The sequence below is a fragment of the Pan paniscus genome, chromosome 5 (assembly GCF_029289425.2).
Source record: "Pan paniscus chromosome 5, NHGRI_mPanPan1-v2.0_pri, whole genome shotgun sequence".
NCBI lineage: Eukaryota > Metazoa > Chordata > Mammalia > Primates > Hominidae > Pan > Pan paniscus.
The window spans coordinates 187158041-187171847 of record NC_073254.2 but is presented as its reverse complement, the minus strand read 5'-3'; the positions used below and the strand labels follow the sequence as shown (position 1 = coordinate 187171847).

The following is a 13807-nucleotide window of genomic DNA, read 5'->3' as shown; positions in this document are numbered from 1 at the left end:
CAGTAAACAAAACAGCATGGTACTGGTACAAAAATAGATACACAGACCAATGGAACAGAGTAGAGAACCCAGAAATGAAGCAGCATACCACATACTTACAGTCATCTGATCTTCCACAAAGTTGACAAAAATAAGCAATAGGAAAAGGACTCCCTGTTCGAAAAATAGTGCTGGGATAGCTGGCTAACCATATGCAGAAGAATGAAACTAGACTCCTATCTTTCACCAAAAGTTAACTCAAGATGGTTTAAAGATTTAAAAGACCTCATACTATAAGAATCCTGGAAGAAAACCCAGGACTCACCATTCTGGACAATGACCTTTGGAAAGAATTTATGACCAAGTCCTCAAAAGCAATTGCAGCAAAAATGAAAGTTGATAAGTGAGATCTAATTAAACTAAAGAGCTTCTGCACAGCAAAAGAAACTATCAACAGAGTGAACAATCTACAGAATGGGAGAAAATATTTGCAAACTCTGCCTCTGGCAAAGGTCTAATATCCAGGATCTACCATAAAATTAAATAATTTAACAAACAAAAACCAAATAATCTCATTAAAAAGTGGGCAAAAGACATGAATAGACACTTCTCAAAAGAAGAGATACAAACAGCCAACAAACATATGAAAAAATGCTCAATATCAGTGATTGTTAGGGAAATGCAAATCAAAACCAGAACACCAACCAGAATGGCTATTATTAAAAAGTCAAAAACCCCAGCTATGGCAACATGGTGAGGCCTCCATCTCTATAAAAAAAAACTTTTGTTTTTTTTTGAGATGGAGTTTCGCTCTTGTTGCCCAGGCTGGAGTGCAGTGGCATGATCTCGGCTCACCACAACCTCCACCTCCCGGGTTCAAGCAATTCTCCTGAATCCGCCTCCCAAGTAGCTGGGATTACAGGCACACACCACCATGCCCAGCTAATTTTGTATTTTTAGTAGAGATGGGGTTTCTCCAGGTTGGTCAGGCTGGTCTCGAACTCCCAAACTCAGGTCATCTGCCCGCCTCGGCCTCCCAAAGTGCTGGGATTACAGGCATGAGCCACCTTGCCCAGCCTACAAAAAAATTTTAAAAAATTAGCCAGGCGCTGTGGTGTGTACCTGTGATTCCAGCTACTTGGGAGGCCGAGGTAGGATAATTACTTGAGTACAGGAGGTCAAGGCTACAGTAAGCAATGTTCACGGCATTACACTGCAGCCTGGGTGACAAAGTGAGACCCTGTTTAAAAAAAAAAAAAAACTCAAAAAACAACAGATGTTGGCAAGGCTGTGGAGAAAAAGGAACATTTCTACACTGTTGGTGGGAATGTAAATTAGTTCAGCTACCGTGGAAAGCAGTTTGGAGACTTCTCAATGAATTTTAAAAAGAACTACCATGGTCAGGCGCGGTGACTCACGCCTGTAATCCCAGCACTTTGGGAGGCTGAGGCGGGTGGATCACCTGAGGTCAGGAGTTCGAGACCAGCCTGACCAACATGGTGAAACCCCATCTCTACTAAAAAATACAAAAATTAGCTGGGCATGTTGGCGGGTGCCTGTAATCCCAGCTACTCGGGAGGCTGAGGCATGAGAATCGCTTCAACCTGGGAGGCGGAGGTTGCAGTGAGCCGAGATCATGCCGTTGCACTCCAGACTGGGCGACAGAGCAAGACTTCATCTCAAAACAAACAAACAACAAAAAAAAAACTACCATTTCACCCAGGAAAAATCCCATTACTGGCTATCTATCCAAAATAAAACAAATCATTCTACCAAAAAGATACATGTACTCTCACGTTCATCACAGCGCTATTCACAATAGCAAAGACATGGAATCAACTTAGGTGCCCATCCACGGTAGACTGGACAAAGAAAGTGTGGTATGTATATACCATAGAATACTACACAGCCATAATGAAAGAATGAAATCATGTCCTTTGCAGCAACACGGATGCAGCTGGATTATTCTAAGCAAATTAATGCAAGAACAGAAAACCAAATACCATACCACATGTTCTCACTTAAAAGTGGGAGCTAGGCTGGGCACGGTGGCTCACGCCTGTAATCCCAGCACTTTGGGAGGCCACGGCAGGTGGATCACTTGAGGTCAGGAGTTTGAGACCAGCCTGACCAATATGGTGAAACCCCATCTCTACTAAAAATACAAAAATTAGCTAGGCAGCCGGGCATGGTATCTCACACCTGTAATCCCAGCACTTTGGGAGGCCGAGGCGGGAGGATCACGAAGTCAGGAGATCGAGACCATCCTGGCTAACACGGTGAAACCCTGTCTCTACTAAAAATACAAAAAATTAGCTGGGCATGGTGGCGGGCGCCTGTAGTCCCAGCTACTTGGGAGGCTGAGGCAGGAGAATGGCGTGAACCTGGGAGGCGGAGCTTGCAGTGAGCCAAGATCGCACCACTGCACTCCAGCCTGGGCAACAGAGCGAGACTCCGTCTCAAAAAAAAAAAAAAAAAAAAAATTAGCTAGGCATGGTGGCCCTCGCCTGTAATCTCAATTTACTCAGGAGGATATGACAGGAGAATTGTTTGAATCCGGGAGGCGGAGGTTGCAGTGAGCGGAGATCAGGCCACTGTACTCCAGCCTGGGCGACAGAGCAAGACTCCAATGTCAAAAAATAAATAAGTAAGTGGGAGCTAAACCCTGGTTACCCATGGATGACAAGATGGCAACAGTAGACAGTGGGGACCATTACAGAAGGGAGGTAGGGAGCAGAGCAAGAGTTGAAAAACTAACTATAGGATACTAGGCTCACTACCCAGGTGACAGGATGAACATACCCCCAACCTCAGCATCACGCAGTATACCCGTGTAACCAACCTGCACATGTACCCCCACATTTAAAATAAAAGTTGAAATTATTTTTTTAAAAAATACTTATTAAATATCTATTAAATTGTTGTTGTTGTTGTTGTTTTGAGAGGGAGTCTTGCTCTGTCGCCCAGGCTGGAGTGCAATGGCGCCATCTCGGCTCACTGCAACCTCCGCCTCCTGGGTTTAAGCGATTCTCCTGCCTCAGCCTCCCAAGTAGGTGGGATTACAGGCACCTGGCACCACGCCTGGCTAATTTTTTTTTTTATTTTTAGTAGAGACTGGGTTTAACCATGTTGGTAGGGCTGGTCTTGACCTCCTGACCTCAGGTGATCAGCCTGCCTCAGCCTCCCAAAGTGCTGGGATTACAGGTGTGAGCCACCGAGCCCAGCCAAAATTAACTGTTAATGTAATATTAAACTATTATTTTTAATGCAGAAGGGCTTATCTAAAGTAAAGCAGTTCAGTTATGTAGTACAATCTCAGAAGTCTAAAATGCCTTGCTTATCTTTTTAAGATAAATAATTGTAAGACAGCTCAAGTAAGCAGCCTAATATCCATGTGTATAGGAGTATGTGTGTGCATGTGTGTGTATGTGTGTGCATGTGAGTGTGTGTGTAAGCTCATGGGTTTTTTTCTTTTCCTTTTTCAGAGTAAATATGCTTTGAAAATTTGACATCCATGATTAAATGTAATATATTGCTTTGCTTCACATTTCATAATAGCATGCTATTTGATCTGATTTATTCTTATTGTCTAATTCCAAAAAGTTTTTTCCCTCTGGTTCCATCAGTTAAGTCACACTTGAAGAACAAATTATATTGTGAGAAACACATGACTGGTCTTTTCTGTTTCTCTCCTGTCCTCCTTTTGTCATGGCCACAGCTCAGAATAAAAGAGTTCCACAAAATGTGTACCACAGTGGCCAGGCTGGCATGGCAAGGCCAGAGGTGCTGGGACACCCTGACCAACATGGTCAAACTCCGTCTCTACTAAAAATACAAAAATTAGCCGGACGTGGTGGCACACGCCTGTAATCCCAGCTACTCGGGAGGCTAGGGCAGGAGAATTGTTTGAGCCTGGGAGACGGAGGTTGCTGTGAGCCGAGATTGTGCCACTGACTGCACTCCAGCCTGGCTGACAGAGTGAGACTCTGTCTCAAAAAAAAAAAGGAAAAGAAAAAGAAGAGAAAGGGCAGGGAAACACCCAGCAGCTGGCCTCACTTTCTCAGCAAATAAGTAATGCAGAATGCAAAGGAGTTTTTAAGGTGAGATTCTTTCAAGTGTGACAAAGCTCTTTAGAGCTTGAGAATCCTAAACTGTGTAGTTGTGCCACTGCTCTGCCATTGGAATGGCCAGCACCAGATATGGGCTGTTCCTACCGCCTGGGTTCCAGAGTGAAAAATACCGTGGACCACAGTGGCATCTGACGCATAGCCAGCATGGAATATGGGCAAATGAATGATAAATGAGCAACTTCCGTTGAAGTGAGACACTGAGATTTGGGGGCGGTGTATTATTGTAGCATAACCCAGCAAAAGCTGGCATGGAAACAGGAAACCTGGAGCTAATGCCAAGAAGAGGTTGTGTGGTGAAAGTATCTTGGTCTCTTCAGAATTAACAAGGATTTAAGGATGTCTGTTCATAGACATGGCTGTTGCCATCCTGTCCCCCTCCCCTCTCCTAAGGACATGTTTCTATACAAGCCAGCAGCATCTTTTAAACCTCATAGTTTGTACCCTTTTACACTATGTTGTGTGAGTCAATGTAATTCCCACTCTGGCCCCTGCCCGCCTGCTTGATGCTGGAGCCCTCTTTGTTTTCGTAAAGCTGGGCGGCTTCCAGACCCAAATCCAGCCTTTACAGCCGCTGCCTCTTCCCTACGTAGGGTTCCGTTTAGGATCCTGGTAGGTGGACAAGTAGTGAACAAGACAGATGACAGATGCTCCAGGTTCACATCCAAGTTTTGGGGGGTTGAGAGCTTTTCCATTTGGATGTCCTTCTTTAAGAACAAGAAGGTAAAATTGTGAATACGGAATGAGATATGGGGTCTTGGTGGGGCCCATGCCAGCGAGAGGCCTGAAGCTCCTCATTAGCTTCCGATGTGGGGGTGGGGGAGTAGAAGTGGGCAGTACAGGAAGAAGTGACAAGAATTCTCAGGGGTGGGGAGAACTGTGTCGAAAATAAACAAGGAAGTGCAACAGGAAATGACTGGGTGGCTTCTTCAGGCTGGGTAGGACGCTGCTGAATTTATCTGATAAAAATCTCCTCTCTGTGAGTTGTGGAAAATGGCTTGCTGCGAGACCCCCCTCTTCCCCACATAACATAGATAAGAGTGATAAAAGGGATGCGGCTGGGCGCTGTCTCCAAAAAAAAAAAAAAAAAAAAAAAGGGAAAAGTGACAGATGCTCCCCTCACTCCACCCCCTACCCATTACCTAGGACAAAGCCAGACACAGATCCTCCAATTCCCATTCTTCACCTCATCAATGATGAGCCAGTCAATAGAAATAACACACTTGTTAAGCAAACTTGGTGAGGCTCCTCTCTTCCCCCGAGGCTGAGGACTTTTGGCCTCATCTTAGTCTGAGTCAGTCCCCCCTGAGAACAGGCTGGCCACGAGGTCAACCTTCTCTGATCTAATGTCCTATGAAGGCAGGTTCTCATCCCACTTCTCCATTCCCAGTTCATTCTTTCTCTCTCTTTTTCTCTCTTTCTTCTTTCTTTCATTCATTCTTTTTGTTGTTGTTGTTGACGGAGTCTCACTCTGTCGCCCAGGCTGGAGTGCAGTGGCGTGATCTCGGCTCACTGCAACCTCTGCCTCCTGGGTTCAAGCGATTCTCCTGCCTCAGCCTCCAGAGTAGCTGGGATTGAGGGAAGAGAGAGACCCTCTCATATTGTTTTATATTGTTTTATACTCAGTACCTGTTTTAAGAAAAAAACAAGGAAGTGAAATCAAAGACAGGCAGCCCGGCGCCAGGCCCAAAACCGGACCTGGGCCTGCCTGGCCTAAACCTAGTAGTTAAAAATCAACTCATGACTTAGAGACCGATGTTATTCATAGATTCCAGACATTGTATAGAAGAACATTGTGAAACTCCCTGCCCTGTTCTGTTTCTCTCTGACCACCGGTGCATGCAGCCCGTCACGTACCCCTTGCTTGCTCAAATCAATCACGACCCTTTCATGTGAAATCTTTAATGTTGTGAGCCCTTAAAAGGGACAGAAATTGTGCATTCGGGGAGCTCGGATTGTAAGGCAGTAGCTTGCCGATGCTCCCAGCTGAATAAAGCCCTTCCTTCTATAGCTCGGTGTCTGAGAGGTTTTGTCTGCCTCTCCTCCTGCCACAGGATTACAGTCGTGTGCCACCCCCCCCCAGCTAATTTTTGTGTTTTTAGTAGGGACAAAAGGCCCCCAGGCCCCTGCAATAATGGCCCTCACCACGCCACTCCTCCCCGAGTCCAGATCTGCTTCATATTTGGCAGTGGCCACAACAGCCCTCCTTGACAAGGGGCTGTTTAAACACCCCGGACTGAGATTTAAAGGAAAATGAGGATTCTGGGAAGCACTTCTGTTTTAAGAAAATTATTTGTTTAGCTTAAAAGAAAAGAGAAAAAGAACTGTGGCGTGCGCCTATATTCTTGAGAGGAAGGAATGAAAGGAGCCGGAAAGAAACAAAAAGTCGTTAGGGAAAAGGAGAACGAGAATAACACCATGACCTGTAGGAGGTCCTGGAGGAGCTAAGGAGGTGTCAGCCATTCCCCCCCCCCCATCTGTTCCACAGGTGACATTTTATTGAGCACCGACTGTCCCCCATCCACTGTGCTCAGTGGCAGGGACTCAAGGTGGGCAAAATAGACATGGGCCTTGCCTTGCAGTCTAGAGGGAAAAACAGATTAATCATTTAAATATTTTGTTTCAAAGAATGGTAATGCATGCAGGCAAGGTCCAGGCCTGTGGGAGAGCAGGCTACAGGCCCACCTGCTATTTAGACAGTTACCAGTGGCGGAGGACCCCGAGGAAGGCGCAGTTTACTCGACGTGTAAATAGGAATAGCCTTAACTAGCTGTGGGTGTGCGCACAGGGAAGGGAGAGAGGAGAAACATCTGCAGAGACAATGCCGGGTGCACAGCCCGTGGGCGGGGCGGCGGGTGCAGGGGAACCCCTGCCTTTGAAGGGCTGGGAAGGCCAGGGTGTGGGGGGAGGAGACCGGGCCTATGGGACTGGGCCTGGCTACGCCAAGGTGGGGCTGACATGAAGTCCCCTTCATCCGTGGGGGGTGGCCCGTCCCTCTGGGAGGGGATTCCTCACAAGATGACTTCCCAGGTCGCGCCCCGAGGCGGCTCTTTGCTGCCCCCACAGAGATGACTTCCGGGCTCCTGGGGCCCGCGGGGAGGGGCAGGTGAGGCCCAGGGCTGGGTGAGGGCCAGGCCCTTCTAGGAATGTTGGTGCTCCCAGCACCTAGCACCGGGAGACTGGAGAGGTTTCCAGGGGACTGGCCCGAGTAGGTCCCCTCTTAATTCTGGAGCCGTCTCTCGGGCTGCGCAGTGGGCGGGAGGCTGCGGGGAGCCTGGGCGGCCAAGCACCATCTGCAGTCAGGAGCTCCCGGGCAGCTTGCAGGGCGCAGTTTTTGAAATTGGGTGCGGCGTGCGGACCGCGGGCCTGCAGGGTGCGCGGGTTGGGCTGGGGGCTGTCCCTGGAGAGTAGAGTGGCCCTGGGGCCCGCACGCCCACTTGCTGGCGGGGGATGGCGCAGACACGGGCGGTCCCCCCGAGGGCGGCCCTCACGGGTGGTCTAGGTTAGCTCGGACCCGGGAGTGTGGGAGTGGCGCAGGGCTGCGAGAAAAGGCGCGGGGCGCCTGCGTGGCGAAGGAACACAGCCGCCTGACACGCCCGCAAGGCCCGCGGAGCTGCTCCTGCCTCGGCCTCTCTGAGCCAACCACGGGGCGGGGCGTGAACGCCGGGCGGGGACGTGCCGTTCTGGGGGGCGTGTCCACCGGCGGGGGCGTGCCGTCCTGGGGGCGTGGCTCTCTGCCCCGGTGCAGGCCCGCAGGGCGCCCTGGGCTGGGAGGAACGCGACTGACCGTGGTCGTGGGCGGACGGCGGCTGCAGCGCGGAGGAGCTGGGGTCGCTGTGGGTCGCGAAGCAGAGCCCGGGACGTGCGCGCTTGGTGCACGATCCTGAAGGGGAGCTCCGAGGGGCCCGGGTCGCCAGGGCTGCTGCGGCCATTCCCGGAGCCCGGCGCGGGGCCCGCGAGATACCGGTTTAGGCCGTCCCAGGGCTCCGGGCGCACCCGGTGGCCGCTGCTGCAGCGGAGGGAGCGCGGCGGCGCGGGGTCTCGGAGACAGCGTTTCTCCCGGAAGTCTTCCTCGAGCCGCAGGTGGGAAGTGGGAGCCGGAGCGGCAGCTGGCAGCGTTCTCTCCGCAGGTCGGCACCATGCGCCCTGCAGCCCTGCGCGGGGCCCTGCTGGGCTGCCTCTACCTGGCGTTGCTTTGCCTGGGCGGTGCGGACAAGCGCCTGCGGTGAGTTACCTTGCGGTAAAGTGGGGAGCGTGGGAGCCGGGCCCTAGAGCTTTCCACTGGGTGAAGGCTGCAGCTCTCGGGGTCGGCGGTCGCTGAGCCCCGGGCAGCGACTGGGGAGGGCGGGGGGAGCCGAGCACGCTCCAGGGTGACCCCTGGGAAGAAGTTGGGAAGCTGAGCACGCCTCGGGGTGACCCCTGGAGGGAGTGGGTTGGGGGGAGCCCTTAGCACACTCACAAGTGACCTCTGGGAAGGAGTGCGATGAGGGGAGTCCTGAGCACGCCCCGGGGTGACCTCTGGGAAGGAGTGGGTTGGGGGGAGCCCTGGGCACGCTCTGGGGTGACTCCTGGGTAGAAGTGGGTTGGGGAGCCCTGAACACTCCCCGGGGCGACCCCTGGGAAGGAGTAGGGGGTAGGGTGAGGTCCTGGGTACACTCCAGCCTGGAGCTGGACTGGAAACTGATCCCACAGACTGCTCCCAGCCTAGGACGCGACAAAGCAGGTGGCAGGCTTGGTGGAGCACTGTTCCTGCACTCGAAGTTCTCTCAGAGGTCGAAGAAGTCGTGGAGGGGACACTTAATTTCAGCTTTCACTGCGGCGGGTGGTGAAACGACTGTTCTTCCTCTTTTTGAGTATCCTGTTCTGAATCCCTTCCCTTGGCTCGCCCTCCGTGTGTGTGTGTGTGTGTGTGTGTGTGTGTGTGTGTGGCAGCCGCCCAAATTAATTAGGGGTAAACAGGCGGTGCTGCAAAGAATTCCAACTTTAATTCTGTGGAAGATACCAATATTTGAATACCATATTATTTCTTTCTATTTGGGTAATGATCGGGTTAATAGAAGGATTTCTTACTTACATAGTAGGTGTGGAAAAGGTGGGTTTTACTTATTTATTTTTTTTTAGACAGAGTCTTGCTCTGTCACTCAGGCTGGAGTACAGTGGCGTAACCTCAGCTCACTGCAACCTCCACCTCCCGGGTTCAAGCGATTCTCCTGCCTCAGCCTCTGAGTAGGTGGGATTACAGATGCACACCACCACGCCTGGCTAATTTTTGTATTTTTAATAGCCAGGCTGGTCTCGAACTTCTGACCTCAGGTGATCCGTCTGCCTCGGCCTCCCAAAGTGCTGGGATTACAGGCGTGAGCCACTGCACCCAGCCAGGGTTTTACTTTTTAAACACTTTAGGTATATATTTTTAATCATGTACATTAAAATGTAGCATTATATTTCAGTGTTCCGGAAAGTGTATTTTCTGAAAAAGAGCTACATTTATGTCCTTATTTATTGGCCATGAGGTTCAGAGCCTCTCACTGGGGAAGTCTGTGGCGTGCCGGCCCTTGCTCGCTGAGTGGAAACTGCTAGTTCACACCCAGGTGTGGGACCTTTGAGCTCTCTACGCTCCAGTTTCCTCATGTGTAAAGTAGAAATAGTAACAGTCTGCCTCACAGAGTTGGCTTCAGGAGAAATCAGTTAAGGTACAGAATGTAACTTGGAATGATGTCTGGCTGGAAGTAAACATTAGCATAAAACAGGCTGTCATATGTGGATCCCCCATCCCAGCCCATAATTCATGCAGCTGATATAATCGGACAAACTTGAGCAGGCAAGATTTGCGAGAACATGGTTGATTCAGACCACGAGGGCTTCATAGGTCAGCAGGCATTTTCCCAAGTTCTAACTGGTTTTGAGACCTTGGTGATTTTTCTTTCTTCTTTGACTTTCTTTAGCTTCTCCATTACTTTCTCCGTGAATAGGAGAGGGGGGCATGTATGTGGGAGGGGGTCTCCTGCAGTCACATCACTCTGCCTGGTTTTAGATGGAGAATTTGTTACAAACGTCTGAGTCTTGGTAGTTTCGTTGTAAGCATATTGATAGTCTCATCTTCCTGGGTGTTGCTAAGCTTTCCAGCCTCAGGTTCCGACTATGTAAAATAAGGTTTTTGCACCCAAGGGTAAAAAATGCTTTACCAGCTCTAATTCTCACCCTGCAGCTCATCCTTTTTTTTTTTTTTTTTTTGAGACAGGGTCTGGCTCTGTAGCCCAGGTTGGAGTGCAGTGATGTGATCTGGGCTCACTGCATCTTCCACCTCCTGGGCTTAAGCTATCCTCTTGCCTCAGCGCCTTCCAAGTAGCTGGGACTACAGGTTCATGCCACCACACCTGGCTAATTTTTGTAGAGACAGGGTTTCACCATGTTGCCCAGGCTGGTCTTGAACTCCTGAGCTCAAGCAATCCTCCTGCCTCTGCCTCCCAAAGTGCTGGGATTATAGGGGTGAGCCACCACGTTTGAACCCTTTTTTCCTTTTATACTGAGAGCTTGCATAATTAGTTCCAATGTACAACTAAGTTTTCGTACCATCTTAACTGTAAATTCTATACAAATTCAACAGGACTCAATTATTTACAAAAGCTAATGTGTGACAACTTGATCTTTTTACTTGGAATCTTCCCTTCTAAAATTTGATTTATCCTGAAGTGTCTGCTTGACTTATATTCCTGTGTTGCTGCTGGCTTTTTCCATGTGCATTTTTTGCAAGCTGCACTTTTTACTTCAGTCTCGTTAAGTCTTGCAGTTCTGGCTAGAGGCCTCCTGCCATGAATAAGCTGCTGCTCCACAGTGGCTTCTGTGAAGTCTTAGAGTCAGATGAGTTTCACGGTGTTCAGGTTTGTGATCCAGTGTGGCCCCAGGTTCTGGGTAACACGTGTGATGCAGTGCTGCGTGCATACCATGTCGTGAATAACATTCATGATGCAGTGCACATACCGTGTTCAAGTTAACAGTCCTGGTGGCATCTGAAGTAGCACCCTAAAATCAAATGACACAAATTCTGCAGAGAAGCAAGTGAAGTCTAAAAACTGAGTTGGGGTAGTAACGATAAATAGCGTTATGCTAGTTCAGGTTATGGTTTGTTGCCAAATGAATTACAAAAAACTACCAGGTTTCAGGCTTTTATGGGTTTCACGAATGCAGGGGAGGGATCGTGGGTCTGCGTTTCTCTTGAGCATCCTTAGGAGAAAGGCGCTTCGTGGCTCAGTGGCTTCCCTTCAGTGAGGCCCTCCCTGGCTGCACTCCTAGCTTGCCCTGCCTCCGCTTCCCCTCCTCTCCCCTCCTCCCCTTATCCTATTCATGTTCTCCGCCACTCAGCACTGGACGCCACCACACGTGCCTTCTTAGTGTAGGGGTGTACCGCCTTCCTCACGGGAGTGTGTGCAGCAGCAGGGCAGGCAGTGTTCCTCCTCCCACAGCACTCGGTGCTGAATGAATGATTGAAGGGATGGATGGGTGGATGAATTTTTTCTGTAACTTTAAAAAAAGTTCTTGAAAAATAAGTTTCTTGTGTTTTAACAGTGACAACCATGAGTGGAAAAAACTAATTATGGTTCAGCACTGGCCTGAGACAGTATGCGAGGTGAGTGTTTCTGCCTTGACGGGCCCTGGGGCCTGGGGAGCCCTGTGAAGAGGGGTTTGTGTGCACGTGCCCGTCCAGGGCACCCATGCTGCTGGTGCGGGAGGTAGGCATCGCTCTGGCGGGTGGGCGGTGTCTCCTACAGAGACTGCCTCCAGGAGGGCTGTGTGTGAGCTTCCCAGGGCTGCTGTAACAAAAGTGCCACAAGCTGGGTGGCTGAGAGCCTCAGGAATTTATTCTCACGGTTCTGGAAGGGGAAGTTTCAACCTAGGGGTCAGAAGGGTTGGTTCCTCCTGGAAGGCTCTGAGAGAGTTTGTTCTGTTTCTCTGCTAGCTTCTAGTAAGGACCCGTGGTCCTCTGCGTTCCTGGGCTGACCCATCACCCCAATCTCTGCCTTCTCCTTCACGGTGTGTTCTCCACTTTGTGTCTCTCTGTCTCTTCTGATGAGGACACCAGTAATTGGATTTAGGGCCCACCCTAATCTGGTATCACCTTTTCTTGATGACATCTGCAAAGACCCTGTGTCCATGTAGGGTCATGTTCACAGATGGGAGGAGGGGTTAGGACAGGGATATATCTTTTGGGAGGACACGGTTCAACCCACAGCGAGCCTCAGTTTGTCTCCTCCCTCTGTGGGTGGCAAGCCACCCAGGTGCCAAGGCAAGAGACCGAGGGCATAAGCTGTTCCAGTATAATAAAGAAAATATATAAAATGAGAACAGTTATACTAGAAATAGATTATAGATATGATGATATATGAATATTATTAATCATCAGTTTGTAGCATTGCTCTTTATTCCAATATTATAATAATCCTTGCTCTACAATTACAGCCTAGGAAAAACCAGGCCATACAGAGATAGGAGCTGAAGGGGCACGGTGAGAAGGGACCAGAAGACAATTGTGAGCCTCTGTCACGCCCGGACAGGGCCACTAGAGGGCTCTTTGGTCTAGTGGTAACACCAGTGCCTGGGAAGGCAACCATTACTTAGCTGACCTCGGTCTAGTGGTAGCGTCAGTGCCTAGGGAAGGCACCCGTTACTCAGCAGACTGGGAAAGGGAGTTATAGCAGACTCTGCTTCACCATACCTCTTGTGGATAGGCCTCATATCAGTCAGGCCTGCCCACAGCCATCTGGAGGCCTAACCATCTCCCCGTGGTGCTGTGCTTCAGCAGTCACACTGCTGTTTCACTTTCATGTTCCACCCAGTACACCTGGCTCTGCCTTCTAGATAGCAGTAGCAGAATTAGTGAAAGTACTAAAAGTCTTTGAAATGCATAGAAGAAATAATGGCGTAAGCTGGCCTCTCTCTCTCTCTGCCTCCGCTGCCATACAGGGAAGGGCCCCCTGTCCAGTGGACACGTGACTCACGTGACCTTATCAATCATTGGAGATGACTCACACTCCTTACCCTGCCCCTTTTGCCTTGTATCCAATAAATAACAGTGCAGCCAGGCATTCGGGGCCACTACTGGTCTCCGCGTCTTGGTGGTAGTGGTCCCCTGGGCCCAGCTGTCTTTTCTTCTGTCTCTTTGTCTTGTGTCTTTATTTCTACAATCTCTCGTCTCCACACATGAGGAGAAAAACCCACAGTCCCTGTAGGGCTGGTCCCTACATCCCTCCATGTATTGGACATTTTATTAACATGTCCTGTGAGTGAAGAGGACCCAAGAGCTTCCCTGCCTCCTTTGCTGTGCTTGGCACCCATGGCACTCGTGGCCCTCCGGGCTGGCCCCTCATCATCTGGCTGCGTTTTGCTCCATGCCCACATCCCTTCAGGGCGTCAGTGTCCAGGCCCTTCTCATTGGAGCACCCAGAGCCAGGACACTGCCTGGATCTGCGCCTCAGGGCGTACCCTGCTCGGTGTATCAAGCTGACCCTGGTGTGCATTGCACACTTCTCAAGTGTTTGACCGTGTTGCTGAGCTAGCACCACATTCTGTCAGGAGCACGCAGGCTTTATGTTTTGCCTCTAGCACTGAGTGGTAGTGACTTTCGCTTCTACTTCCTCACTGATTTTTCTGATGACAAACGAAAATGAAATTTTGCTTATCTGGCTCAAATTATGCTCTTGCTC

General features: G+C 50.0%; 1 protein-coding gene across 3 annotated transcripts in view; it reads left to right on the top strand.

The window, feature by feature from the left end:
* Positions 1-7205: 7205 nt before the first annotated feature.
* The window catches only part of RNASET2 (ribonuclease T2), a 28224-nt gene continuing 21622 nt past the window's right edge, over positions 7206-13807 (top strand). The window contains exons 1-2 of one of the 3 annotated variants that reach the window (XM_003820224.5): positions 7206-8331; positions 11673-11733. In XM_003820224.5, coding sequence (XP_003820272.1) covers positions 8246-8331; positions 11673-11733 — 147 coding nt within the window. In that variant the 5' untranslated portion in view covers positions 7206-8245. The remainder of the gene's footprint in view (positions 8332-11672; positions 11734-13807) is intronic. The other 2 variants (XM_034963239.3, XM_055114316.2) reach the window with 2 other exon arrangements.